At 39.4% G+C, this 25,320-nt stretch overlaps 2 protein-coding genes across 3 annotated transcripts; both read left to right on the top strand.

Moving 5' to 3' along the window:
• The first annotated feature begins 268 nt into the window (after positions 1 to 268).
• ctdsp2 (CTD (carboxy-terminal domain, RNA polymerase II, polypeptide A) small phosphatase 2) lies at positions 269 to 9,686 on the top strand. The gene is made up of 7 exons (XM_087833479.1): positions 269 to 960; positions 3,850 to 4,028; positions 5,242 to 5,343; positions 5,711 to 5,767; positions 6,930 to 7,022; positions 7,343 to 7,528; positions 7,921 to 9,686. The coding sequence occupies exons 1-7, from the start codon at positions 900 to 902 to the stop codon at positions 8,044 to 8,046; spliced, it is 804 nt and encodes a 267-aa protein (XP_087689605.1). The 5' UTR covers positions 269 to 899; the 3' UTR covers positions 8,047 to 9,686.
• An 861-nt stretch (positions 9,687 to 10,547) lies between these two features.
• On the top strand, positions 10,548 to 23,427 carry tmbim6 (transmembrane BAX inhibitor motif containing 6). Of its 2 annotated transcripts, none has more exons than XM_006793985.3 (10): positions 10,548 to 10,879; positions 13,103 to 13,206; positions 13,312 to 13,420; positions 17,411 to 17,531; positions 17,619 to 17,667; positions 17,799 to 17,896; positions 19,998 to 20,077; positions 20,173 to 20,273; positions 21,204 to 21,279; positions 22,435 to 23,427. In XM_006793985.3, exons 2-10 carry the CDS (start codon positions 13,151 to 13,153, stop codon positions 22,456 to 22,458), a joined length of 714 nt encoding a protein of 237 aa, XP_006794048.1. In that variant the 5' UTR covers positions 10,548 to 10,879; positions 13,103 to 13,150; the 3' UTR covers positions 22,459 to 23,427. The 2 variants fall into 2 exon arrangements, with proteins under 2 accessions (XP_006794048.1, XP_006794047.1); XM_006793984.3 differs by having other exon boundaries at positions 10,549 to 10,879; positions 13,098 to 13,206.
• The last annotated feature ends 1,893 nt before the right edge of the window (positions 23,428 to 25,320 follow it).

The following is a 25,320-nucleotide window of genomic DNA, read 5'->3' as shown; positions in this document are numbered from 1 at the left end:
CAAACAACAAAATAAATAAATAGCGTCCCTAGTGTTTAGTTTAATAATGAGTGTATTTTTTTATTCCTCGTACACTCGCATGTTTCTTGATTAAGTTGTGTTCATCAGCATTCGTTTATTTATTTGTTAATAATTCACAAACAACGTGATCTCATTTGTTGTACGAGCAGCGCTGGAATGTGTTCGCTGCGGCGCGTGCTGGCCGGGGAGGAATGCCTTGACCACGCCTCCCCTCCTCCCTGGCGTCCAATCAGGGCGCGGGGACCGTTTCAAGGCGCCCGCGGAGTCCCAACCGTAGAAAAACAAAACCTGGGATAACAACAAAACTCTCGTTTTACACCCAACTACGAACCAGAATTCGTTTTTCCGCGCTAGATCTTCCGTACGCGATCGATCCTCGCTGTTTTCCGTCGCTCCTAGTGGCCTCTCGGGCGATGTTGTTTATCTGTAGTAACGGGGGGCTTGAAACCGCCCTCCCTTGCCCCATTTCCTCGGTTGTTTTCCTTCTCTCGCCTGGATTCTCCATGTTGTTGCTGCAAAAGTGAGGACTCTCAAAAGAGAGGGGGGCTTCTCTGCGATATTACCAGCAATACAATCGGCACATCCGAGAAGACGGGCCGCACGGAGTCTCAAATAGCGTCCGAAGAACATATCCAAGTGCCTTGCCCCCTCCCCAGGCGGACCCACCGAGGGAAGAAGAAGAAGAGGCGGCGGACGGGAGAATAATAAAGAAAGCCAGGAACAAGATAAATCCTACTCACATCGAGGATCGTAACTGAGGCGGATGACAAGTTAACTCGGCGAATAATAACGTCAGCTTGTCAATAAAACCCAATGAGGGATGCCCATCAGTACTCGGGGACAGGATTTGAGGATTTTGAGGGCTCCGTGATTGTCAGATGGAAAGTTCTGTTATCACCCAAGTGCAAAAAGAAGACGTCCAAGTGTCACCGAAAACAGGTGAGATTGGGTGTTGTTTACATCCCAAATATTCCCAGTACTCTCTTTTATGTGTACTGTTTTCTTATAAGTGATTAGTGCGGTAAGAAATCGCGTAGTGCGCCCATTTATTTGACAGTTGCGCGCTGCGGACGCGCGGTAAGAGAGGCGTATTACCCTTTTTTGACATCCACCACCGAGCAGAGCTCTGTAATCTTTACATCTTATCGCTGGAAAACACAAAGAGACCGTGCCGAAAGCTACCTTAATGTGTTTATTCTGTTTTGCCACAAACCTGTTGTTTTCCTCCACCAATCGGCTGCTGTTGAATTTGGAAATAAAACCGTGAATGTGAAAAAATCCCCGTGTTTGTTTTTGTATCGGGGGCCAGATCACCGTGTAGTTCAATCTCCGTCACTATAGCTGAATTAATGCATCGGACGTAGGCTCAGGTACAAGTTCACAGTCTCCATTACGCACCGAGCTTAGTAGCTATTGTTGATCTAGTTTTTGCCTCTCTTTTTCTTTGGCAGTGTGTGTGCTCTTGTTGTGCAAACCCATCTTTCTGGTGTATTTTTTTACCCCCCCAAGTTGTTCTCGATGTAGTTGCCATGCCCAGCTTTTCCAAAATAAAAAACGAGCTGCTGTATTTATATATATCGGGTTCCAGCTCGTTTGGCAACATCCCATATCCTTCTACTACTACCACCAACACCAGGTCGAGAGAACACGGGGAGCCCTGCCTGACTGTCACCACAGGCAGCACTTACAGCTCGGTGTTTTTCAGTCTTCACAAACTACTCTTCGTGTTTTTGTTAATTGACCATGGTGGTCACATATCCGTGCGCCGTCTGTGGCTTCACGAAATAACGCTGCGCTGCTCTTTTTATTTATTTATTTATTTTTAATTTTATCGTTTCATTTGACAAAACAGCCCGAGTGGGATTTGTATTACACCATGCTGTATATTACAGGCCAAGAGGTCTTTAAGGGCTGCTGATTATACAGCAGGATGGTATAGAAATACCCGGTGCCGCGGTATTGACAGCGGAATGCACAAACACACCCCTCTGCACACGCCCGTTGTAGCGCCGTTTCAAAGATTTCGTTGTTTGCACACTTTGCTTGCGCTTGAAAGAGGCTTTGCTCGTTGATTCAGCCTCTTGGTTGTAGTTATTACAGGTCTGTGGTGCTCCAGGTCATGTGTTGGTTTTACAAAATAATTCTTCAGCATTATTCTTCTTATTATTAATGTCATTTTGCATTGCGTGTTTTGTGAGATTAAGGGATGTTTTGGATTTTGGATCCGTGTGTGCGCGCCATTCATAAAGCTCTAAAAGATTAATCTCCTTCTTCTCATCTCTCCATCATTTTACATGCAGAGGAGATCTAATGTATGCTGTTATGTCACACATGGCCAATAATGTCTTCCTGTGGAAATCAATAGGCTGATTTGCATGGCAAGATGCACATTCGTGGGCTATAAATAATGGAGGTTGCAGTTTTTCCCAGTGAAAATGCTGTGTGCAGAATTACCAAATCAAGATCCAGTGTCCTTTGTCTCCTAAACACGGAGTTGTGTAACATGCTTGATGTTGTCTGCATTATGTCTTCAGAGTGTAGAAGTAATAAATGCATAAATCTCTGAGTATGCAGTTGTTTGTCACTCTTTTCCACACTTCCTCTTTCTAGCAGGGACTAGAGAGTGTTTATGAACTATTTTGATGGGTAAAAATTCTGCAAGTCCTCACATGAAATGCACTAGAGGGGAATCACAGGGATGTTTTTCCTCCCTTTTCTTACACTGGCGGTGGCACAAGTCTTTTTTGAGGCTGGGACGCTGGTGGTCACAGTGGCTGATCAAAGACCTGCACAGAGCACTGAGGTGTGACTGCCTGTCCGGCTCGCTGGCTGCCTGACTGCCCGACCAGCTGCCTGTCTGGCTGTTCTGGCTCGCTTCAGGCAGCCCCGAAAGGTCCCCGAGTTTAAAATGGTTGGAATGTTTTCTGTCTGTCGAAAGGTACTGCTGAAAAGTGTGGGTTTTCCCGCCCTCTGTGATTATATAACATGTACCAGCCATTTCCAGCAGCAGCAGCAACAGCAGCAGCAGAGGCATTAAAAACAGATTTCATGTGGAGGCTGTGCCATCCCTGTGGACAGATGGATGGTACCTTCAGGAATTAGAGAAACTCAATCTGTGTGTCACAAGCAGCTCCTGCGTAATTATCTTTTATGGATGAAGAGGAAAAAACAAACAAGAAAACATTTCAGTGTGTTTGCATCAAGGTTTCATTTTGGTATAAGAAAAAAGATTAGATAACATGTATCTGACCCAAGTTGTGGGCTGTAATTCAGGCCTCCACTTACCATGTTTCCCATGTTGACGACACACAGTTTCAGTGTCCGACATGAAAATTTTACTAGCCCAACCCCAAAAACGCAAAATTAGTTATTGTTAGTTTTTAATCTAAATTTGCAAAAATATTTAATAAATAAAACTTTAAAATAATTGTTTTGTTAGCAAAGGGCACTCCCCTCTTTAAACACACTCACAGGGATGCTTTTTGTCATCTTTTAAGTTTACAAGAAATCTTTGCAAACGAACAGGCAGCCTTCATTTTATCTTCCTCTGGGTGTCGTTGTGCCATCGCTGCGTAAAACACATCAAGTTAAAACTGTCTTTGTGGACATTTTAATGTAAAAGCACCAACTGGAAGAAAAAAGTCCTTCTAGTGAGGGTTCATTTTAGCCAATTTGTTTCACAGGTGAACTCAATTTGTGGAAATGCAGTAGCCGGCCAATCAGCTTGCTCCACATACCTTTTTATTGGTCCACAAACATTGGGAGCACTGGTTCTGTTGAGTGCTGCCGTTTCCTCATGAAGCGTGTTTGTGTCTCTGCTCCCGGCAGGCCAGGTGAGCCGGTCTGCCCTAAAACAGCCGCGGAGTTGCAACATCTTCAAAGCGCTTTTCTGTTGCCTCCAAGCTCAGGATGGCCCCAAATCACCAGCACTGCCGCCGCCGCCACCGCCGCCATCACCCTCCCAGCAGGGATTGCTGGAGTCACAGGAAAATGGGATGGTTGTCAAGGTAACAGTATTCGCATTTCAGAGATATTTCCGCACAGCTGAAATCAATTTGAAGACCTCAGCTTCAGCCCCTGCCTTTATTTTTGTTTATTTAAGATCTTACTTCCTTGTTGCACCCACCCACACACAGACACACACACACACACTGCTTGCCACAAAAGAGGTGTGTGAATAGTTTAGCCATCTGTACGGATAAACTTAACACGCTGTTGTAAAACTGCACTTATTGTTGTCGTCTTTTTACAACTAAAACCACCGCTGCACCTGCTCTAAACGTCTTGAAAGCTAACCGCAACTGTCTGTGGATATGGAATCACTTTGATGTTCTCGCTTTATCCCCCCCCACCCCACGCCCCGAAGGAAGATAAGAAATGAGAGTGACTATCAGTCCTTTAGGCAGGCATGAGGAGGCAGAGAATTGGTGTATTGTGTTCCTCATAATTGCTGAGGTGGAGGGAAAAAAATAAAGCTCAGAGCGCTTGCTGGCCACGCTGGTGAGCGCTGTCAGCTTGATTAGGGCTTCACCACCATGTTAGGCGTATTTTAATGAGATGCCATGTTTGTTCATGTTGAGGAGTGTCCTCCAGCATCAGGAGCAAACAGGAAGCAGCATCTGTAGGACCCTGGTTATTGTCTGGCAGGCTCCTACTGATATGAAACCAAATTAAACATTTGGCACCGCTAGCTTTGTTTCATTTGGTTTCTTGTGTTTAGTTGAACGAAATTGCTCTAGCAGTCACCCACCACCCCCAACCCCTCCCCAGCATAGTCTTTCCTCGATCTTAATTTGCCATCCGTAATAGATAAGCAATTTCTGTTATGTAATAAAATTAATAATTAATTTCACTTTGCCTCTTCTCATAAAGAGGCTGGAATGAAACAAAACTAACGGAGTGTAGGGGGGTGCTGGCTATCTGAAAATGAGTTTGAATAAAGGTTCTCGTTTTCCCCTGCTGGTGAATTCCTGTTGAGTTTGACAAGATGCATTGGAGAAATACTGCAAAAAAGACACACATGCTAATCATAAAGCTATACCACACAGAGGCTGTTACAGTAAATCCTTAAACTTCCACACATGCATGCCTTAACAAAAACCAGTCTAATTTCCCAGAAGTAAAAATCCAGACCAAGCTTTCAGGTTTTCCATATAACTCAATGCCCTGTTGTTTCTCTAGTGTAATGATGAATATGACTGTCTACATGCATTTCTTTAGCTATCTGAACCAAACCTGCTGCCTGAGTTGACGGCCCAGGACCATGGGAAGCTATGCGTGGTCATAGACCTGGATGAGACCCTGGTGCACAGCTCATTCAAGGTACCGCTAACATCAGCCCAACATTATTTCAGCATGTTTACCCACGTCAGTTGGTGATTTGATGTTCCAGCTTTTCCTTCCTGCAGAAATGACAGTTGTATTTGGGTAACACTGATTAAACGACCGCCTGTTTATTGGGCGTGTTTCTGCTGCGATTCTTTGTTTCTCTTAGAAAAGTCGTCGCATGTGTTTGAGGAACATCAAAGCGAGTCTTATTCTATTTGTGTAGGCTATGTGCTGTGATTTATGGCAGCGATGAAGAGCCTGGTTCTTGCTGTTCAGCTGTTATGTAATGCCATGTGAATGTACACAGCGTGGCTCATGTGAATGAGCATGCCAACCATCTCCCTCTGTGTTCTCCCTCCAGCCTATTAGTAATGCAGACTTCATCGTGCCTGTGGAGATAGAGGGGACCACACACCAGGTAAACTACTCTGTATGAGTGCCTTTCCTGTAAGGGGAGGGGGGGTGTATATGTATGTTGATGTGTTTGCAGTGGTTGCTGAGCTGAAAAGGGATGGGTCAGTTAGGTTTTTTTAAGATGGTTAAACAGAGCCCTCTAGTGGCCAGATTTTGAACAAGACTGCACAAGTCAAAGTGGATGCATCAGCAGGAAAATGAGTCATTTCAGCTAAAATGTCATTAATAATTGATACAGTGCCTCTGCAAGGATGATTTTGAAATAAATGTACAAGTATAGCATTGTGTTGAACTTTGGGGCACAAGGTCTTAAAGTTGGACGTGTGGAAATATAATTAACTAAGAAATGTGATTCAAGCGATCCCACGTGATGGTAAGGAATCCTGTGGGCCTCTGCCTGGTTCAAGTAATCCAGGATAGGCTGGTTAACACTGCACGGCCTATTCTTGATTACTTGTTTCAGGAACTGGCCATTAGCAGCTGACGGATGGAAATGAATCGTGCAGATGAACAAAAACATGGTATTATTATTAAACCTTCACACTTTACAGACTAGTTGATCTTGCAACTGCACTGATAATGGACATGGCACAAAATCTCTTTCAGACGTGAGAGATGCACTTTCTCTTTTGTTTAATTTAAATTGTATGTTGTGTACTTTTATTTCCACTTGAACACTTACAAGATCCCAAAGTAAGCCGCCAGTTTAAGAAGTTGGTGCTGCACTAATCTTAACAATTATCTGTAGTGTCTGGAAGACTACTAACTACCTTCTCTTTAAAGGGTTTTCCATGTATTGGATTTCTTTAGGATTGGCATATTTCTCAATCTTGTGCCAAGTCTGCATTTGTTTCAGCTTCCTGTCTTGATAGTGTATTGTTTAAGGTGACAGCTTCCTTATCCTGTTTCCCAGTTTTAAAAACTTGTGTGAAATCAAGCTGAGGCATAATTATTTTTATAAGACTTAACATATTCTAAGCTCTACTTTACAAAAAAAGCCTTCTCCTAGACCTCTTGAGCACTAAAAATTTTTTTATATATACTTTAAGCTTCATTGGCAATATTTGGTGGTTACTGTTGTTGGTGTGACTGAATTAAAATCGCACACTCATTTGGTTAAATGGCAGTCGTGTGAGCTGTTCACCAACCGCTTGCTTCCCTTTCAGGTGTATGTGCTGAAGAGGCCGTATGTGGACGAGTTCCTGCAGAGAATGGGCGAATTGTTTGAATGTGTGCTGTTTACAGCCAGTCTTGCTAAGGTACTTCACATCAGATACTGACAGTTTCCTGAAATTAGATGCCGGAATAAACATGAAGATCTTTGTTTAGCTGATGTCTGATCTATCAGATGTGCTTTCTCTCACCTTTTTAGTTCCCTCTCTTACTCTAACGTGCTGATAGACACCTTAGTGAACACCCACACCCTCCATGCTTAAAGGAATAGATGGGTGTCAGTTTATACACAACTCATCTTAAAGTCTTAGTGCCAGCTGTGTCCCAGTTTAATATTCTGTAGCAGCTTAGCACAGCCTTGTACCTCCCTGCTCTTCCCTCACCTGCTACCCAATCCTCCCACCAGTACGCAGACCCGGTGACGGACCTGCTGGACCAGGGAGGAGTATTCCGGACCCGGTTGTTTCGGGAATCTTGTGTATTCCACCAGGGCTGCTATGTCAAGGATTTAAGCCGCCTAGGCAGAGACCTCCACAAAACCCTCATCCTGGACAACTCTCCTGCCTCCTACATCTTCCACCCAAATAATGCTGTGAGTTTGGACCAGTCTCTGCAAATCTGGTGCACACTGCCTTTCATAAAGGACTTAGTTGGTTGTATGTGTCAAATTAAGCTGACTGAGGGTCTGAGAACTTGAACCACAGAAGTGAATTTGACGTATTTGATAAATCAAGCCAGGAACATAACCAAATTATGACTCTCTCTGTACTAGGAAAAGGTTTTCCTGACCAATACGATGATGTAAAACCACCAAACTAAACACTTGCCTTTAGATTGTTCTCTTTTTTCTGAAACAAAAGGTAAAAATTACTTTAGTTATCATAGGTTGCTGTTAACGAAAGGTTGACTTGGCTTTGTGTTTACTTGGTGCACGCTTAGCTGGGCTAGCCGCACCTCATATAATCGAGTGTTTCTTTCCCCCAGATTCCGGTGGTGTCGTGGTTTGACGACGTGGATGATGCTGAGCTGCTAAACCTTCTTCCTGTGTTTGAAGATCTTAGCCAAGCTGATAACGTTTACACCCGGCTGGACCAGCTTCGTGGACATTAGCTTTCAACAGACCTGCTCGACTCCAACGGGAGCGCCAGCGCTAAAGTTGACTAAAATAGCCACGTGTATTCAGAACATAGACATAAGTTTCCAGACTGTTCTCTTTGCTTGCGCACAAAATCCTTCTGTTTAGAAAACTGCATTGGTATGAGGTCAAGGAAATTCTAAGCCTGGGGAAAGATTGTTGGCTCAATTGAAAGTGTATGTCACAAAGTGAGGCCTTTCCTCTGATCCACAGTGCTGACAATAATCACAAATCACTACTTTTAAGCACCACGACAGAGCTGCAAACACCAACCAAAGCACTCCATCACAATCACTCCAGTTGGTATGAATTTTAAAGGGGTTCTTTTGCCAAAGCAGAAGCCTGCCTGTCCTGACTTGACTTTTGGACGTTGTTTTTGTTAATTGTGCCTTGTATGGAACAACAAAAACACCTTTTTTAATAAAAAAACGATTTTATACCTTTCATTTTAATAGGCTGTTTTATAAGGAAATCTATTTTTAAACGGTCAGCACGGTTCCTCTATGCAACCCAGTTCTGTGATCACATGGACAGTACCTCTTGCGTCGCCAGTCAAGCAGACATTACTGTAGCCTTATTTAACTATAAATGGCTGTCAAAACAAGTGTTTTTAGTCATTTGTATCATGAAAGTGGTTTCTACATAACATGCAATATAAATCCTAAGTGGTCAAATTGACATTTGATACTATTGGTTATAAAGTTGGATAAATGGGGTGAAATCTCGTTTTTGGTCCTTTCAAAAACAGACACTGGAATTTTTATTATTTGTTTTTCATAGGACACGTTTATTCCTAAATGCCGCAGTTTTAAGTCATAGTTTAATATTTCATTTGTTACTATATCCTTCTATTGCTCAATGGCAAACAACTTGCACTTCTTTTATATTGACAGTGCTGTAAGTAAAAGCTGTGCCTTTTGAAATTAGGACAGAATGGTGTTTTGCCTGAACAGAGATTTGTAGGCATACACACTGATGTGTCATGCTGAGCGTGAGAAAACACTGTCAGGAGCAAGTGTAATGCCAGGGGCTGCGGTACTTGCAGTGCAACACTTGAAAATATCAAATTTGATATATTTGAGTTTCTTTTTTTAAACGTGTCTTTTTCTATATTTATTGGCCAAAAACTTGTGTCCAGTACTTCATAATGCTCAACCTTGTGTATTGTAATCCGTTTGCCTGTTTTGAGGCTGGCCTTGTGTTTAACTGTTTTATCTGTGCCTAAATCATGCACGTTTTGCTGTCAGAATTAACTATACAAAACCTTACAGTTAAATCTGCGATCGGATGTAAACCGGAGATTCAAGCAAACATACATTTGAAATCCAGTACCACAGAGATTTTGAGAGGTTGCGTTTTTTTGGGGGGGGGTTGAATGGTTTTTTTCTATGTTTTATGTCTGCATGTCAACTAGTGAAACATGACAATGAGAATATTGAAACCAGTTGTGATGACCAAAAGTATTTGTTTAAAGTCACAATTTGTCTTTGTATGAGAATAAATCCAGAACTTAATTTTTCTCTACCTGGTCTGACCAAAACTCTAAAAGACCGGGTGCTACCAATTTTTATTTTCAAATAAGTTTTATTTTCAAATAAAAATTGGTTCTATTTTACTACCTTTGCGTATGTGTGTTTTATGCCATGTTACAAAGAAAATCACTGTAGTGTATTAAATATCTTTAAATATTCGATTAAGCTTTTACATCTAATGAAAGAAAAATTACATGTTTGTACAGTATATAGTACTTTTATGACCAACTTTACTAAGGTGCTATTTTTAGGGAAACATTTGGGAACCAAATTACTCTTTTTGTCTTTTTTTAACTTCATTTCAGAGCAGAGAATAATTTGTTTACTCGTTTAGAGTTCTAAAAAACTACCATCGTATAATTCGTACTTAAAAAGAAATAACATAATAAAGATGATAGTTTTTTTGGACTATTTAATTTATGATTTTTCTTAAATGGATAAAGCGAAAGAAAGAATTTAAAGCTTAATTGGTAACTAATTTACACGTCAAAACATTTCATTGACCAAAAATGATGTTTAGTGGAAGCTACTTCAAGTATTAAATTTAATAAATATTTAAGATGTAACCATAAAGAAACACATTTTTTGCACATTTTTCTTTTCTTTTGCAGAGCTTAACAATTAAGTAACTTATACAGTACAAAGTGCTATATTTTTGTCATTATAAACTATTATTGCATAGGCTACATTTGGTATAATGACTAAAACATGAAAATATTTCACGTTGCATGCAGTTGCACCATTCGTCATGACTGATATCTTGGTCATATCTTCGAACTTATATTTACACTCTTATATCCTGCTTTTTATTTCGGTTTGATTAGAAACCGTTGAGACGGTTAAGTGGTTTCTTTACAGCGTTTATTTTGTGATCAAACAAACGTTGTTTTTACAGCACTAAAGACGCTTTGCTGATGATATCAGTTACATTTTGTGTCGGCCATTTTAGGTGCACCGGTGACATTCTTCGATGACACACCAGGCAGTGCAGCATAATATAAATGTTATTCGAAAGTGAAGAGAAAATAACTTGTAACGTTTAATGTTTTTGAAAAAAAGAATTCATAATTACAAACAGCTAGTTGGCTCATTAAATCGCATTAGATAGCCGGTGATATGTCGTACTTTCGACCTAGCTGCGCGTGACTGGACTACAATCTTCTGGGCGTTTCCATGGTGACATCAGCAGGCTGCCGTGAGCTGACACGTACGGTTTTGTTTTAGAAAAAAAACTTAACTGTAAAGCAGAGAAAAGGAAACAGCTCGTAACAGAGAGGTAAGTAATATGCAGGTACAAATGCAACCGTTTTGTGCTTATACCGGTTTGTCGTGTTAACTGGGGCTGAAAATAACCGAAGAAGGAGACGTCGAACTGTGTCGTTAGCTCGCCAGGCTTCTTGTTATTTGACGGGTACTGGCTAGCAGCGTTAGCTATTAATACATTCCCAGGCGTCTGCTTTTTGGCTGTCTGGTGCTCAGCTATCGCGTCGAATGGCTTATTCTCGTATTTATGTAAGAATAAGTAGTTCAAGCAGTCACCATGCTTCCCGAATCGGAGGCATGGCGACTACTAACCAGGTTGTTAGCATGTTTGTGTGCTAGTTATGGCACAAAGCTTGACATTTAAAGCTAACCTGTTGTGTAACTTCATCAAAGTAGACTACGCACTTCTAATCTTCTGTGTGAATTTCGTTAATAATGAAAGTAAGAATCACGTTATTTTCATAGCTTAGACTCCCAGTTGCTAAATTAAAGGTTTAGATTTGCTGGAAAATAAAGAGTATGGGGTTCGTAGAAAGGCCCTTGTCATTGTTCTAATGTTACTATTCATGTTAGGGCGATTTCGTTATCAGTATATGTATGAAATTTTAGTGTGAGACGCTTGTATAGCTGTTGAAATTGCTGCAATGTAAAGGTACATACCTCACTCTGAGTTGCTCAGTCACTTTCATTGAAACTTTGAGTTGTTTCTCTACAACTTTAGACACCGACAACAGCTCCACGATACACAGCTCTTTTCAAAAAGCAAATTACTTTTGTGAAACTGAAATAATTATGCTTTTGCACCAGTGCATTACATGCAAGCAACCAGATATTAAGTTTTAAAATCAATAAGTTGGCAATACTTAAAAATGCTAATTTGTTGGTTCAAAACGTTAGGGTAAGCTTAATTTAAGAATGTTGTGCTGTGCTATCTTATACTGATTGTGCATTGCTAAAGAGAGAGAAAACACATGAACTTAAGGGTATGGGGATGTTAACATAAAGCAATATTCTGAGGTGCTTTTTAATTTTAAAGGATCTTCACAAAACCTTAGTTTAGCAAATTAAACTTATAACTACTAAAACTACTAGAAGAAAATATAAATATGGATATATTTTTTTAAAGAAAAGTAAGAGAAATTGTACACAACATATATCTCACTTTGTTTTGAGACTGGTCAGGTTTTTGTCATGTGTCCTATACACTGCACAGTTTGACAGATTTAACATTTTTAAATTTAATTTTACTTGATAGGTGTGATGCACTTTAACACAGTTCCTACACAGAGCATGAAACTGGTGTGCTGCAGTTTAGCTATCTCAGCTTTTTTAGCATATCTGTGCTCCATACACCACAGATACAGTTAGACTGATTGCACCATTCATGTAGGTTACTGCAAAATAACATTTACAGTAGCCTGTAATGTACATCAAGTGAAACTTGGGAAATGCATGAAATAAGGAAAGGATGGATAAAATGCATTAAAATCTGAGACTAAAATGTACTTTATCCAATAAACTGGTCATAATTATGAATAAAAAATGTAACACAGTATCACAACGGAAATAATAATGGATAAATTAACCCATGTGAGTCACATTATTTAGAAATATTAAAATTATGTAATCATTTAAACAAGAGTGCACAATTGTTGGCATTCTTGTGCTTTTATGGTGTTGTAGTAGTTTTGTGTATGAAGGCCCAAGAAGATTGCATTCAAGTTTTTAATTAAAAGAAGAACAAAGTGTGGTATTCTGCGCATAAAAATACCTTTTAAAACTGATCTCAGTACATGCATTCTTAATCTCCTCAAAAACAAAAGTGCACCTACACAATTGAGCTAAATCTCCCAATCCTTACAGGTTTCGGAATAACACATTGCATGCTGTGTTGCCTTGTTGTAGGCAGAGAGATAAGTACTGGGGTGCTGTGTCTGAGTGTGAAGAAGTAAGTTGTGTTATAAAATTAGAAACGGAGTGTAAAGAGGAGAAGGGTTTGGCACACTTGGTGAATATTTTGGCTGCAAGTGTTAGTGGCATCAGTAATCACCGTTACTGTTTAAACATTCAGAGAAAACTGCAAAGATATACCCAGTTTCTTTCCACTAATCATTAACAAATGGTTGCACTTGTACTACCTGCTCCAGGCTTACAGTCATCATGATAGAGGAGTTTTTACTCTTACTGTTTTAAGTGGAGCAGAGGTTTAATTTACGTTCATATCTGTTAAGAGAAGACAGCGTTTCATCAGAAGTCTCATCAGATCTCAGTCCCCGATTTCACCATGAACGTGTTTGACCGCAGCATCAACATTGATGCCCTCTTCAAGTTCTCCCAAATGTACGTAAACAATTTATGTGGTAATGAAACGGTCGTCATGGTCTGCTTTTTAACTTGCCTTTTCATCACTCATGCCTCGTTCATGTATTATCCCTCTTCCTGCAGATCTCATTCCACCCAGGTGCACTTGAAGAATGTGTACTCAAGCTTGGCAGTTTGTATGTTTGTGGCCGCTGCCGGCTCCTATGTCCATGTCGTCACACGCCTCTTTCAGGTAAGCATAACGAGATGCAGCTTGGCCTAGCTGTACATGTACCTGTAGATGGTCTCCTACAGGAAAGTATGTTTTATCCTCCTATGGTAATATAATTAACATAAATTTTACCTATCTAGGATCTGAAACTATCAATCTCAGATATTCAGTATATCACTATGCAATATCTGTTACATGTCAGATTAATAAAAAATATATTTGGTTACAGCTAAATAGAAGGGTACTCTTTATGTAAAACAAAGGGGGAAAAAGTAGTCCTAGTTTACAGTACTGACAGCACTTTTATTTTCTAAATATTTTTTTTTATAAATGTTGCCTTATAAAGGTTTGCAGCACTTCATTATATGGATGCTGATCTCCACAGTGACCCTAAATCAAACACAGTCACACAGCTAAGGTGGGAAGTCAGTCCAACAAAGACCAGCTAAACTTTCATTACTAATATTTATTCATTTCATGTGTTTATTATTATTATTATTATTGATGACAAGCTCACAATTTGTTGCACAAATTTCTCTGGGGATGTTCTGCTGTTCTTCGGGCACATTTTAAGCTGTCTTTTTTGTTGTTTTTTTGTTCTCTATTTCTCTTTAAAACACCCCAAAGGTGTTTGCTACTGGATTTGAGTGAGGTAACATGCGTCCATTCTGCTACAGTCTACTTCCTCTTTTAGTTGTCTGCAGCCAGGCAGGCAAGTTGTCACCCAGTATTTTTGGTATTCCTAACAGGCATACCTGTAACCATCCATAAATCCAGACTTTTCCAATACTCCTCAGGCTTCTTTTTATATTCATTGCATTTTTTAAATTCTTGGATGTAATCTAAAGCAGCGGTCACAAACCTTTTTTGCGCCATGGACCAGTTTATGTCCGACAACATTTTCACGGACCGGCCTTTAAGGTGTTGTGGATAAATACAGCAAAATAAAACCAGTATCGGTACAAAAAGATGGGTTGGGGACCGCTGATCTGAAGAGAATAACATTATGCAGTCATTTTCATGCTCTGTCATAGAAAGTTTTTTTTCCCTCTGATAATCCTCCTGCCAAGCCTGAAGCACAAGGGTCAGATTGTGCAAGCACTCGGTCAGTGACATTGTGGTAGTAGGAAAGACATCAGAGCTCGATTAGTGGCCTATTCTGTACCTTGTGATTACTGCTTCAGCTATGTTCTGACTGATTTCTAGTTGTTAACAGAACTTCATGTGTCCCCTTTTCCTCTTTTATGAAGCGCTTGCAATCAAGTTTCAATTCCTCAAAGTTCTTTCACATGTGGAGCTGTGATGCAGACAGCCCATGTGTCCAAACCTAGAAAGTTCTGGAACAACCTATTTCATAATCATATTTATTCATTAAGGCTGATTAAGCCCATGATTTTCAGTCAGTTGTGTTTCAATAATCAACAATTTTCTAACTTGTGTGAAGTAATCACAGGTGTAGCCTATTTTGAAGCCTGTATTTCCAGTGTAGTGTGTCTCTCCCTTTACCCTGGATAATGGAGTGGTGTTGGATGACTTTGCGTGATGAGTCTTTCCTTCATTAAAAACAAGCGGCTCATGATAGGTACTGATGTGGGCGTAACAGAAAGCTACAAATATTTATGTTCTGGAATCTAACTGGTTTAAATGCAGTGAAGATGTTTCAATAGTCCATCAGAGAGGAAATTCAGTTCCCTCAACTGAGTTAGTAACTCTTTTTATAGAACTATAAAAGAAGTATTTGGAAGTATATAAATCTGTATTTTAGTTTTTGCATCACTGCTTGGTTCACAAACCTAAATCTGTCAAAACAATCATCAGTCAGTAAAAAAGAAAAGTAGATGTGGCAGTCTCATGAAAATGAGTAAGATCTCAGGTACGACTCAGGCCAAGTTTGTCATTTATAACAGGCACGTCTTCAGAAGGTCTCATACCCAATAGGAATGTCTCAACCATCCACGCTCACACAGGAAGCGGCTTCAAGCAGCCACAGGCAAAATAACCACTGACAATGCAAAGTAGCCGGGTCCCAGGTGAGGTGAGGAATTGAAGCCACTGCTATTAAGAGCACAGGATTGCAGTGATCCCCATTTCCATTCCCTTATTTTGTGAATTCGTGTTGCAAAACAAATTTCCACAAGGAAGGTAAATGTGACCAAAAGGCCTGCGTTTGCATTGTTTTTGGCAGACCTGAGGGAAAGTTATGGAAATCCAGCCTGCTCAGATACTATGGAGCCCAAAAAGCCAGCTGATTGGGTGGTTTGAGCAGGAAAGAGGAAGCACAGTTCAACACAAAGAGGACATTTGGGGGGGAAAAACATCAGACATAATGTAAATAAGTGGGCCAATTTAAAAAGACAAACAGTGGCTGCAGTGGACAGTTTTCATTGTTTAAACACTTGGTTTCACTTTGCGAAAAAGTTCTTTCGCTATTATGTCTTCTGTCCACAGCATGACCAAGAATAGCCCACATTACTGGTTGTTCCACATATTTTTACGCCCTCCAAGTCACAGTACACAACTATAATATGTACAATATGTACAACTAACATACCAGACATGTTAAGCATGACATCTTTGTTTTTGATTATTCATTTAACTTTACAAGTAACTTCACAAGTTTTGATGCAGTTTCAACCAGTCTGTCATTTAACTGATTATTGCACAGAGATGTACTCACTTGTGTTGTGTAGTGTTTTCACTGGACAGAATAACACCAAATACTGACAACTTTTCTTCAGCAAGTCTGCTGCTGAGGTGGCTTGTTTGAGATGTAGTTTTCTACTAATAAGATTTTTGTTCTGCTCTTTCTTTGTTTTGATTTGGTTTGTTTTTTGTTTTTTTCCATTACATTTGAAATTCAGGTAGTTTCCAGAGTAAGTTTGACAGTTTTGGTTTTGCTTTTAATGTTTGAAAAGTTTTACTTTCGATTGTGTTTGTCAAGGGGAAGATTTTATAGCTTCAGAATGAATAAAACTGGGCAAACAGATCACATTTTCAAAGTCTCAATAGGTAGACAAGGCTTCTCAAAGTGACAAGTACTAAGACTAAAGAAATTTCCTTTATATTTATGTTTTATTAAGTCAGTAAGAACATAATAGTCTTTGCTTGTTTGTTTTTTATCAGGTTTTTATTCCCGTTCAGTTACCTAAAATACTTCTTAAAGCTTGATTTAACTATAATAACCTTGATCCTGACCTTATTCTCACGGTAGCAGATTATGGTTGTTTACACCATCATGTGCTGCTGTAGATGATGGTGTAAACAACAGGTGGTATTTACTGTCTAACAGATCTTTTTCTCCCCAGTTTAAATACTGTGAGAACCTTGGTTGTATTTGTTTTTTTGTGTTTTTTGTTGTTGTGGGGGTTTTTTTTCCTTCTTTGTGAAGTATAGAAGGTCATCGATGGTCATTTACAGTGAGCATTATCACCACTAAGCCATTCAGCACATACTTTGAAGCTTAGTCACCTCTATCCCATGTTTGATGTGATAACAACAACAGCTTTTAGAAGAAAATGGGGGGGTGGGGAGTCTCACCATTTATCAGCCATCTTAGATTAAGTCTGGACAGGGCTTTTAAGCCACTATTTAAGTTGGGACAGCCAATTCTAATTTCAGTTATTACTGGGAATCACAAGTCAAATCCAATTTAAAGAGGTAAGTGTCCCTGTAGTTATTTGGTAGCAAGACTTGGACGTAAAGACGTAGGTGACAAATTGGAAGGAGCACAGACATTTAAAACCACTGGCAATAACCATGAAAGAAAATCATGTGCACATGAAGAGACACCATAGAGCAAATGGCCATAACAGAAGCATTTATTGCTATCACAACTCTGCAGGTGCATTTCAGATAATGCTCGTACAATGGGTCAAAGTACATGTCTGTAATTTGAATCTGAATTTTTATATAAGTAGTTTATTAACACCTTGTAGCTTTTTTAAAATAATGTGAGTATTGTCTTGGCCACAGTACTGGTACCTGTGTTTACCCTGTACCCCTGTTTTTTAGGGTGGTGTGCTGTCTGTGCTTGGATCCCTGGGGTTGATGTTCTGGCTTGCCATGACCCCCCATAACCCTGAGACAGAGAAGAAGAGACTGGCTATCCTCGCTGGATTTGCCTTCCTCACAGGTAAGTTCACAATGTGTTACTGTTTGTGTGATCAGAGGTGAACGGTCTGTAATCATGCAAAAGCCTAACACAGTGTTTACTCACCAGGTGTTGGCCTTGGACCCACACTGGACTTTGTCATCTCTGTCAATCCGAGGTAAGTGACAGATTAAACAGCCCAGTGAGTGAAAGTTAGTCACATCAATCTGAACCTCTATGCAGCTCTAAGCAAACCAAAGAGTCAATAAAGAACATATTATTTATTTGTCCTGGTATTCTTCTCCTCAGTATCATTGTGACTGCCTTCATGGGAACCTCTGTGATTTTCATCTGCTTCACTCTCAGCGCCCTCTACGCCAAACGCAGGACCTACCTGTTCCTTGGAGGTAATTGTGCTATCTGCCACCCATAACTAAGACAGTTTACATCAGTTTTTGTCCATAAGACAGATTATAATTATTTTAAACTCAGGGTTCATGCTGTAGTTTGTGGATTTAAAAAAAGTCCCCTCTGTATGTTTCATTTAGTCACAAATAATTCACAAGTTTAAGTATTCGAGTTAAAAACAGCCCAGTGAAAGATTTTTGTTTTTTAATATTCACAAATATACTTGAGAAATAATAAAAAAGCAAAACCAAAGCACAAAAAATACAACTATAATTTTAGGTGGTTTTATTTAATTTTTTTTATATTTAGTCATCTGATATTAGAGGTGTAAACACATACTAGATGATATAAAATCCACAAACTCTATACCTGGTAGCTACTGAATGAGTTCAGGCAGAAACAGTGCTTATATATTCCTGCCATACCTTCTTCTCATTACTGCTAAATACCCTCTAAAAATTGTATTTATTTATCTATCTATTTATTTTTAAATCAGCCAATTAAATACAAATGAAACTTCTCAAATGATATTCGCTGCCCTGATCTGGAAAAACCTTTGTACAAGATCTCCAGTTTACTCTCCCCCCCATCCTCCAACCCCCTAAGAACACCATTTGCATTATTTTTAAAATACACCAAATTGTTAAAGTGACAAAACTGACGGACTGAGCAGTCAGGGAAATAAAAGCAATCAACCCAGCCTAAATCTATTACAGTTTTAGGCTTTGTCTACTCTAGCCCAGATAAATTTGAAAACGTTGTATACGTCTGAAAACGCTCCGCGTCCACACTATTGTTTTCATTTGTTTTCACAGAGTTGTTCATCCATATTGAAACGGCCAAAAACGCTTACGTTAGAGTACTGCGCAAGTACTGCCCTATTTCTGTCTGCCGTTTATTTACTTTCCGGCTCTTTGAAACATCGCAAAATGTTAAGGAAAAGCACCGAGTTTTTTAAATGGACTAACAATGAGGTGTTGTTGCTGTGAGTAACACAAAGGTGCAAAGTTGCAAAAGCGAGTGAGAATAAAGAATTTGAAGAAAAGCTATGTGGAGCATGTACAAACTGATATTAATCTTTAATGCGGCTGTCACAATTGAGAGCAAACAAAACAACTGCTGTGTAATGCCCTCCGCTATCTTAGTTTAATTGGTCACATGACTGCATCACATGACTAAAATGTGTCATCGTTTTCGAAAAGGCTCCGGGTTTGCTGTCAACACTGCGACGTGAAAACGGCGTTTTCAAATGTATCCGCTTTAGAGAGCGTTTTCAAAACGCTCCGTTTTCCTTGACCCAAAACACCGTCTCAGTGTGGACGGGAGGCCAAAACGGAGAGAAAAAGATGTGTTTTCAAACTAAAACGTATTAGTGTGGACATGGCTTTAATCTCAGTTCAGTTTTGGCTTCCAGTGATTGTGAAAAGCAAATCTTCAGGAAAAAACTAAAAGCAGTGAACTTTCCCTAAGAGCACAAATTCACTCACTCGTCAGTGTAGCTGAAACCAAAGTGAGTAAAAGTGCAATAAGAACGTCTGTCTGGAGCTGATAAAACTTAAAGGTTCACTTACAGAAATCTTGTAGGTGTGTTTGTCTCTAGATTTCTCACCTGGGACACTTTCAGCTTTCCATCCTTTTCAAACTGTTGGAGCGTTTACCTCTATAATCCAGAAATCTCTGAGCTCCTGTACATCTGTATTGTTAGCAGTAAAAACTAACATGATTGTACAACAGTGACAACAGTGAGCATAAGCTAGGTTTTAGACAGGCTTTACACCCAAAACACCCTAATCTGGGCTTAAAACTCTACCAGAAACTCTACCTCGCCAGATTTTTGTTTTTGTTCAATTTGCTTTTTCTTTTAAATTATATCTGAAGCTCAACAGAATCCTAAAAGGGTCCGTTTAAGTTCAGGACCTGTGTGATGTTTAAGTTACTTAATCATATTAAATAACCACATAACTAAATTAATAATAAATACAATTTTTCATTTTTCAAAATTTTCTTATATATTCATAAACCCCTGACATTAGAGGTGAGAAAAAATTGGCAGCATTATCCAGGAAAAGTGATGCCCAGCTAACCACTTTGTCTCCTCAGGCACACTCATGTCTGGCCTTTCCCTCCTATTCCTGATGTCTCTGATGAACATGTTCTTTGGATCTATGATTCTGTTTAAGGTAAGTGAACCAAACAGGGCCATCCACCCTCTGCTAGAAGTTTGATCAGCTGTAAGTGAAAATGTGGCGTTTAACATCGTCATCTTCTCTGACAGGCACACATGTACCTGGGGCTGCTCATCATGTGCGGCTTTGTCCTGTTTGACACTCAGCTCATCATCGAGAAAGCAGAAAACGGGGACAAGGACTACGTCTGGTGAGGAAATGTGCTCACTGCTAGTAAAGTTCCCATCAGCCCTTTATCTGCTGGCCTACATTTCCCTATAACCAAATGCTGTGCAAATGCATCATCCCACAGTGAGCCATACAACTGAGCATCAGTTCTCAAGTAATTTGATGCACCATATTGTATTATCAGACGAGCTGGCAGCTCGTTCTACTTGATGATGTTCTTCAGTCGGTCTGACTTTATCTCGACTGACTGATTTCTGTAGCAGTGAGGGAGATTCTCAGTTAGTAGACAACAGTATATTTGACGATGACTCTGAGGCCACGACCAGTTCTGATAAAAGACAGCATAACACTCAATTGGATAACTGGTGTGTTGAACAGTCTGTTATATTTAGTGACAAGAGTTGTGCCTGTGGCGGCTGATTAACTGTGACCACAGCCCTCTCTGAGAGGGTGGAGTTTGTTTTTTGGCTGTGCTGACAGAGCTGTTTTGAAGAAACGTCTTCAGGACTTTAAGCTGGACTGTTGGATTGGTGATGGTTCAGATGTGTAATGTGAAGAGCTGAGCCGAAAGGCAAAGCTTTGGCTTTATTGATCCATCCTGGTAAATCACCTGGCTCACATTTAGACCAGTTCGACTCATTGCAAAGACTTTGGGTGTAATCACACTGCTGAAAATGCTGCTTTGTGTTCACTTTCCAAAAGATTGATGGCGTTTCCTCAGCTTGATAATGGCGATAATGTCCCCCCCAACTGTTTTCCTGCAGTTCATCAGAGCGATTTCTTTTCCAACCAAGAAACCGCCGTATCATGTTATGACGCCACAATCGATCTACTCGGTGCTGAAGATTGATTGATCGGTCTGGGCCTAGAAAAGCTGCATACTGTATGAAAACGCTCAATATGTTTTTAACAGTTCAAAAACCACCTCTGAATATCTGTTTTTATTTTTCAGGCACTGTGTGGACTTGTTTCTTGATTTCATCACCATCTTCAGGAAACTGATGGTCATCCTTGCCATGAATGATAAGGTACTGATATTATATGACTGCAAAATACTGTCTTTGAACATTTCCAGGAATGTCTAGTGATGGCTTGTTGTAATAACAAAAGTTGTTTGTGTACATTTTAACAGTTAAAAATACGTAAGGGAGTTTCCCTGACAGTCTAGTCTATTACTCTAAAGCTATAAAGAACTACAAAAGCACTTTAGTTGTTTTGGCTCAGTCCCAAATATACCATCTTGCTGCTGTACAAAGTCATTAGAGCAACAAATGTGTAGTCTTCACTGATGTAAATGGTCTCCATCTTGACTAAAATCATCACTGCTCAGCTGGTTTCACAAACTTATTTATAAGACCATTTTTGTGAGCGGTTGCTACAGAACTTAAACATAAACTGACTTCAGGCTGAAATCCAGTGAAGTATAAAAAGGCTTATTGGGTTTTTTTGGCCTTTTCATGCTTAAGAGTAACAGAAATATAAAATATGTTTCATATTTATTTTAAAAAATGCTGATGTTCTAAAAGCCAGTTCACTAAAGTCACACAAAGAGCACATTTTCTTATTTTCCTCATGAATTTGAGCTATGCAAATATTTGTGGTTTCATTTGCTGAGGTTTTGAGATATCTGAGAAAGCACCACAGTACAATGACAGGAAATTTTATTAGTGGTCCACAAAAACAGTGAAAACTGAAACTTAGCATTGTGGATTTTCACAAACAGGGTCACAGAGATCTAAACATTCGTAGTGTTAACGTTTTAATATCAGGAAAAGTTTGTTTTAAAGCTTTTTTGTTAGTATTCTTAATTTTAACTTCAGACATAAGGTACTTGGTACTTTTAATTTTAGTTAACTACACCTTGGACAGTTTTCATTTCGCTTTATACTCCAGACACCTGTCTAATAAACTCGCACGCACTCATAAAGAAAATCATGTAATGAAGAAATAAATGCCACACTTGTAGCTGTAACTGTAATTTAAAACTGGAACGTCTGATTGTATCTGAGTGATGACGATACTCGGAGACAGGTAACTGAAAATGTTCTGCATCTTCCGTGTGATCAGCGCAGCTCGATATCCTGAGGCTGAAGTGAGACTCTCTGTTTCATATTACATAACTACAGCACTCACAACAACAGCTCGACCAAACTAACTGTCCCTGTTTGTGTTTTTGTTTTCAGGACAAGAAGAAGGAGAAGAAGTAAAGAGTCTTTGAGTAGCAGGAAAATAAAAACAATCAGAAAAGGCACAATTTGCAACGCACTTGGTGCTTTTCACTTTCTGTCTTCATTTTGAAATTTAACTCCTATGTGGTCTTACATTGTTGAAAATTCTTTGATTTATCATATACTTTTTTTCTAAACTTACAACAAGGGTTGAATGTAAGTTTATGGTATGGTATGCTCGTCCCATCCTGGCTGTGAATGAAAACTTTAACGCTGCAGTGATAACGCTTGGCCTGTAGAGGGGAGCGTTGCTCTATGATGGCTCCCAGAAGCTGAGCGGCACCTAATGAGAATTTTTTTCATATTTACTTGTTCTTTAGTGCCATAAATTAACATAATAGGCTCCTTTTTATAGTGGGTCACGTGAGCTTCTGAAACTGATAATTGTAATATTTTATGTAATTTCATTATTTATAGTTTTCCTTGGATCTCTTAAGTGAAATGTTGCCACATATGGTCCCATGGTTTTTGACAGCAGCTCCTCCTTTTCAGAAATTTTCCTCTGATTTGTTTTGCTCCCACGTTTTTTGGTTTTGGGTAGGAGTGAAGAGTGCTAACACTGATTAAAACCCCAGAAGCCTGTCAGACTTGTTATGATCTACACTGAACTCATTCAGAGGGACTTTCAGCCACTTGCTGGTTTGGATTTTGGCCTCATTGAGGAGGAAGAATTGCCGCCATCTGTCCTTTTCTCTTTCATTTTGTTCCTTCAACTTGGATTGACGGGCGAATGATTCAGACCGCTCCCCTTGTAAATCTGTTGTCTAGACAATAGTTTGCCAGATGATGATGTTAACCTGAAAATTTGGCATCTGTATAATTCCTTTTTTTCCTCTTTTTGCCTTTTTCTTTTCTTTTCAAAGTGTATACTGTGAAAATTTTATTTTGTTGATGTAAAACTGAAACTAATAATTTGATACATTTGCTCAAATAAATGTGTTGAACGTACTGAGACAAAGTGATCGTGTCTTTATTACAGGCCTCTGTGGTTGTACTCTAATCTATGTAATCTGCACCTGATGTGTTATAGATGTGGGGGCATCTGTGGCTCAGGAGGTAGAGCAGGACGTTTACTTCTCAGATCCCTGTGTCAAAATATTCTTGGGCAAAATACTGAACCTCGAGTTACCCCTGATGCATCCACCAGAGTGTGTGTGTTTATGGGAATGCTGGGGAAAGCACTGAAGCATAGAAAACAGCAGTTTAGCTTTTAGAAAATGTAAGATTTGGCTTTGAAAATTGTTATTCCAAAGCTTTGAATCCCCCCCTCCCAAAAGGACTTTTCTACTCAGAAAAAACACTTTATACAGCCTACCTCTTTCTATCTACCATCCACACTCTGGTGGGCACACCAGAGGGGAACTTGGGGTTAGTTTTTTGTTCAAGGGTGTTTGGCACGCAGACTGGAATCAAACCACCAACCTTCTAATCAGTAGTTGACCTGCTCTACCATCTGCAATACAGCCAATCTGTGAAGCAGAAAGGTTTTGGTGCCCTGAATCTCTCAGTAATAGCACAAGAAACAGCTTTTCGTCACTCATAATAATACTGTAGCTTTTGTATCTTACATGATGTGGTACTGATTATTTATTAATATGTTTTTTTTTATCGTGTTATGCATTTGCAAATGTGCATATTAGAATAATGATAATGGAGGGCTCGCTTACAGCAGAACAAATGTACTGACAGGTGCACATAAGCTGAACCTCACAGTTTCCTGCACAGTCTGGATATTTTAAAATTGATTTAACATGTTTTATGAATTTTAGAGGTTGTTTTTTTGTTTGTTTTTAAAGGCCTCTTCTTGATGTACCTCAAATTCTTCAGCTAAATAAAAAGTTTCAACTCCCCAGAGGTTTTATTACAATAACAATTCTCTCTTTTTAAACGCTCAGTAGTTTTGAAGCTCAAATGTTTTTAGAATTAATGCTTCAAATATTCAAATATGTCATTTTTCAAATAAAAAATTCTAATTCTAATTTTTTATTTGCATAAAATATTCAGAAATAAATCATTGCCTTGATGGGAACTATAACATTTGTCCTCAAGCCTGTAAGATGTTAGAGAGATGTTAGGCCCTTTATTCCCAGTAGGATTATATCTCACCCTAAGGAGACAGTTTAATTTAAAGAATGTAATTTACATATTTTTCCTCTGCCTTGTAGTGCTGTTTAGCTGTTTATCCATCTAGATTGCTTTGGTGTGACTTACCCAGTTTTGGAGATGTCTGCCTTTTCTTGAGTATAATTTAAATCAATAATGTTTTCTTTTTGGGGTTCACAGTGTTAAAAAATACATTTGAAAGTCAGCAAAAATGTCCAAAATGATTACCCACTTACTGAAAGAAATCTACAAACATTGTTGTGAGTCGTGTCATGGAAAAATTTTAGTGTTAGCTGTATGGCTCACTAACATGGGAGGATGTACACAATAGAAAAGATTCATGGAAGAAACCCGTCGCTTTATCCGTGAGACATAAACATAGTCAAAACATGCTTGTGAAAGTCACATGGCTGCAAGCAAAATGTACTGTTTTGTATCATTGTTGAGTTCTTGGTCAGTGTTGCAGTTCATGAATGTAATCCCTGTGAGCAAAAGGGTCAGGCTTCAGGTTGCTGCAAACACTCTGCTGAGACAGTTTTTTGTACTTTGGGCTCTGTATGATGTCAGTGAGAGTGGGAATTCCTAGTAAGACCATCTGAGGCCCAGAAAGCCCACCGACCTGCTGTCAAATACGTCTTCATTGGTCTGATTTTGAAGCCTTAAAACGAATGTTCTCGCCGTTACAGTCTTTGTGTTTGGAAACTGGATGCGGTGAATAAGAGGTTGATGTGACTAACT

The sequence above is a fragment of the Neolamprologus brichardi genome, chromosome 20 (genome assembly GCF_056152115.1).
Source record: "Neolamprologus brichardi isolate AB-2024 chromosome 20, ASM5615211v1, whole genome shotgun sequence".
Taxonomy (NCBI): domain Eukaryota; kingdom Metazoa; phylum Chordata; class Actinopteri; order Cichliformes; family Cichlidae; genus Neolamprologus; species Neolamprologus brichardi.
Note: the sequence above shows the minus strand (reverse complement) of the source record. Positions and strands in the feature narration are given on the sequence as shown.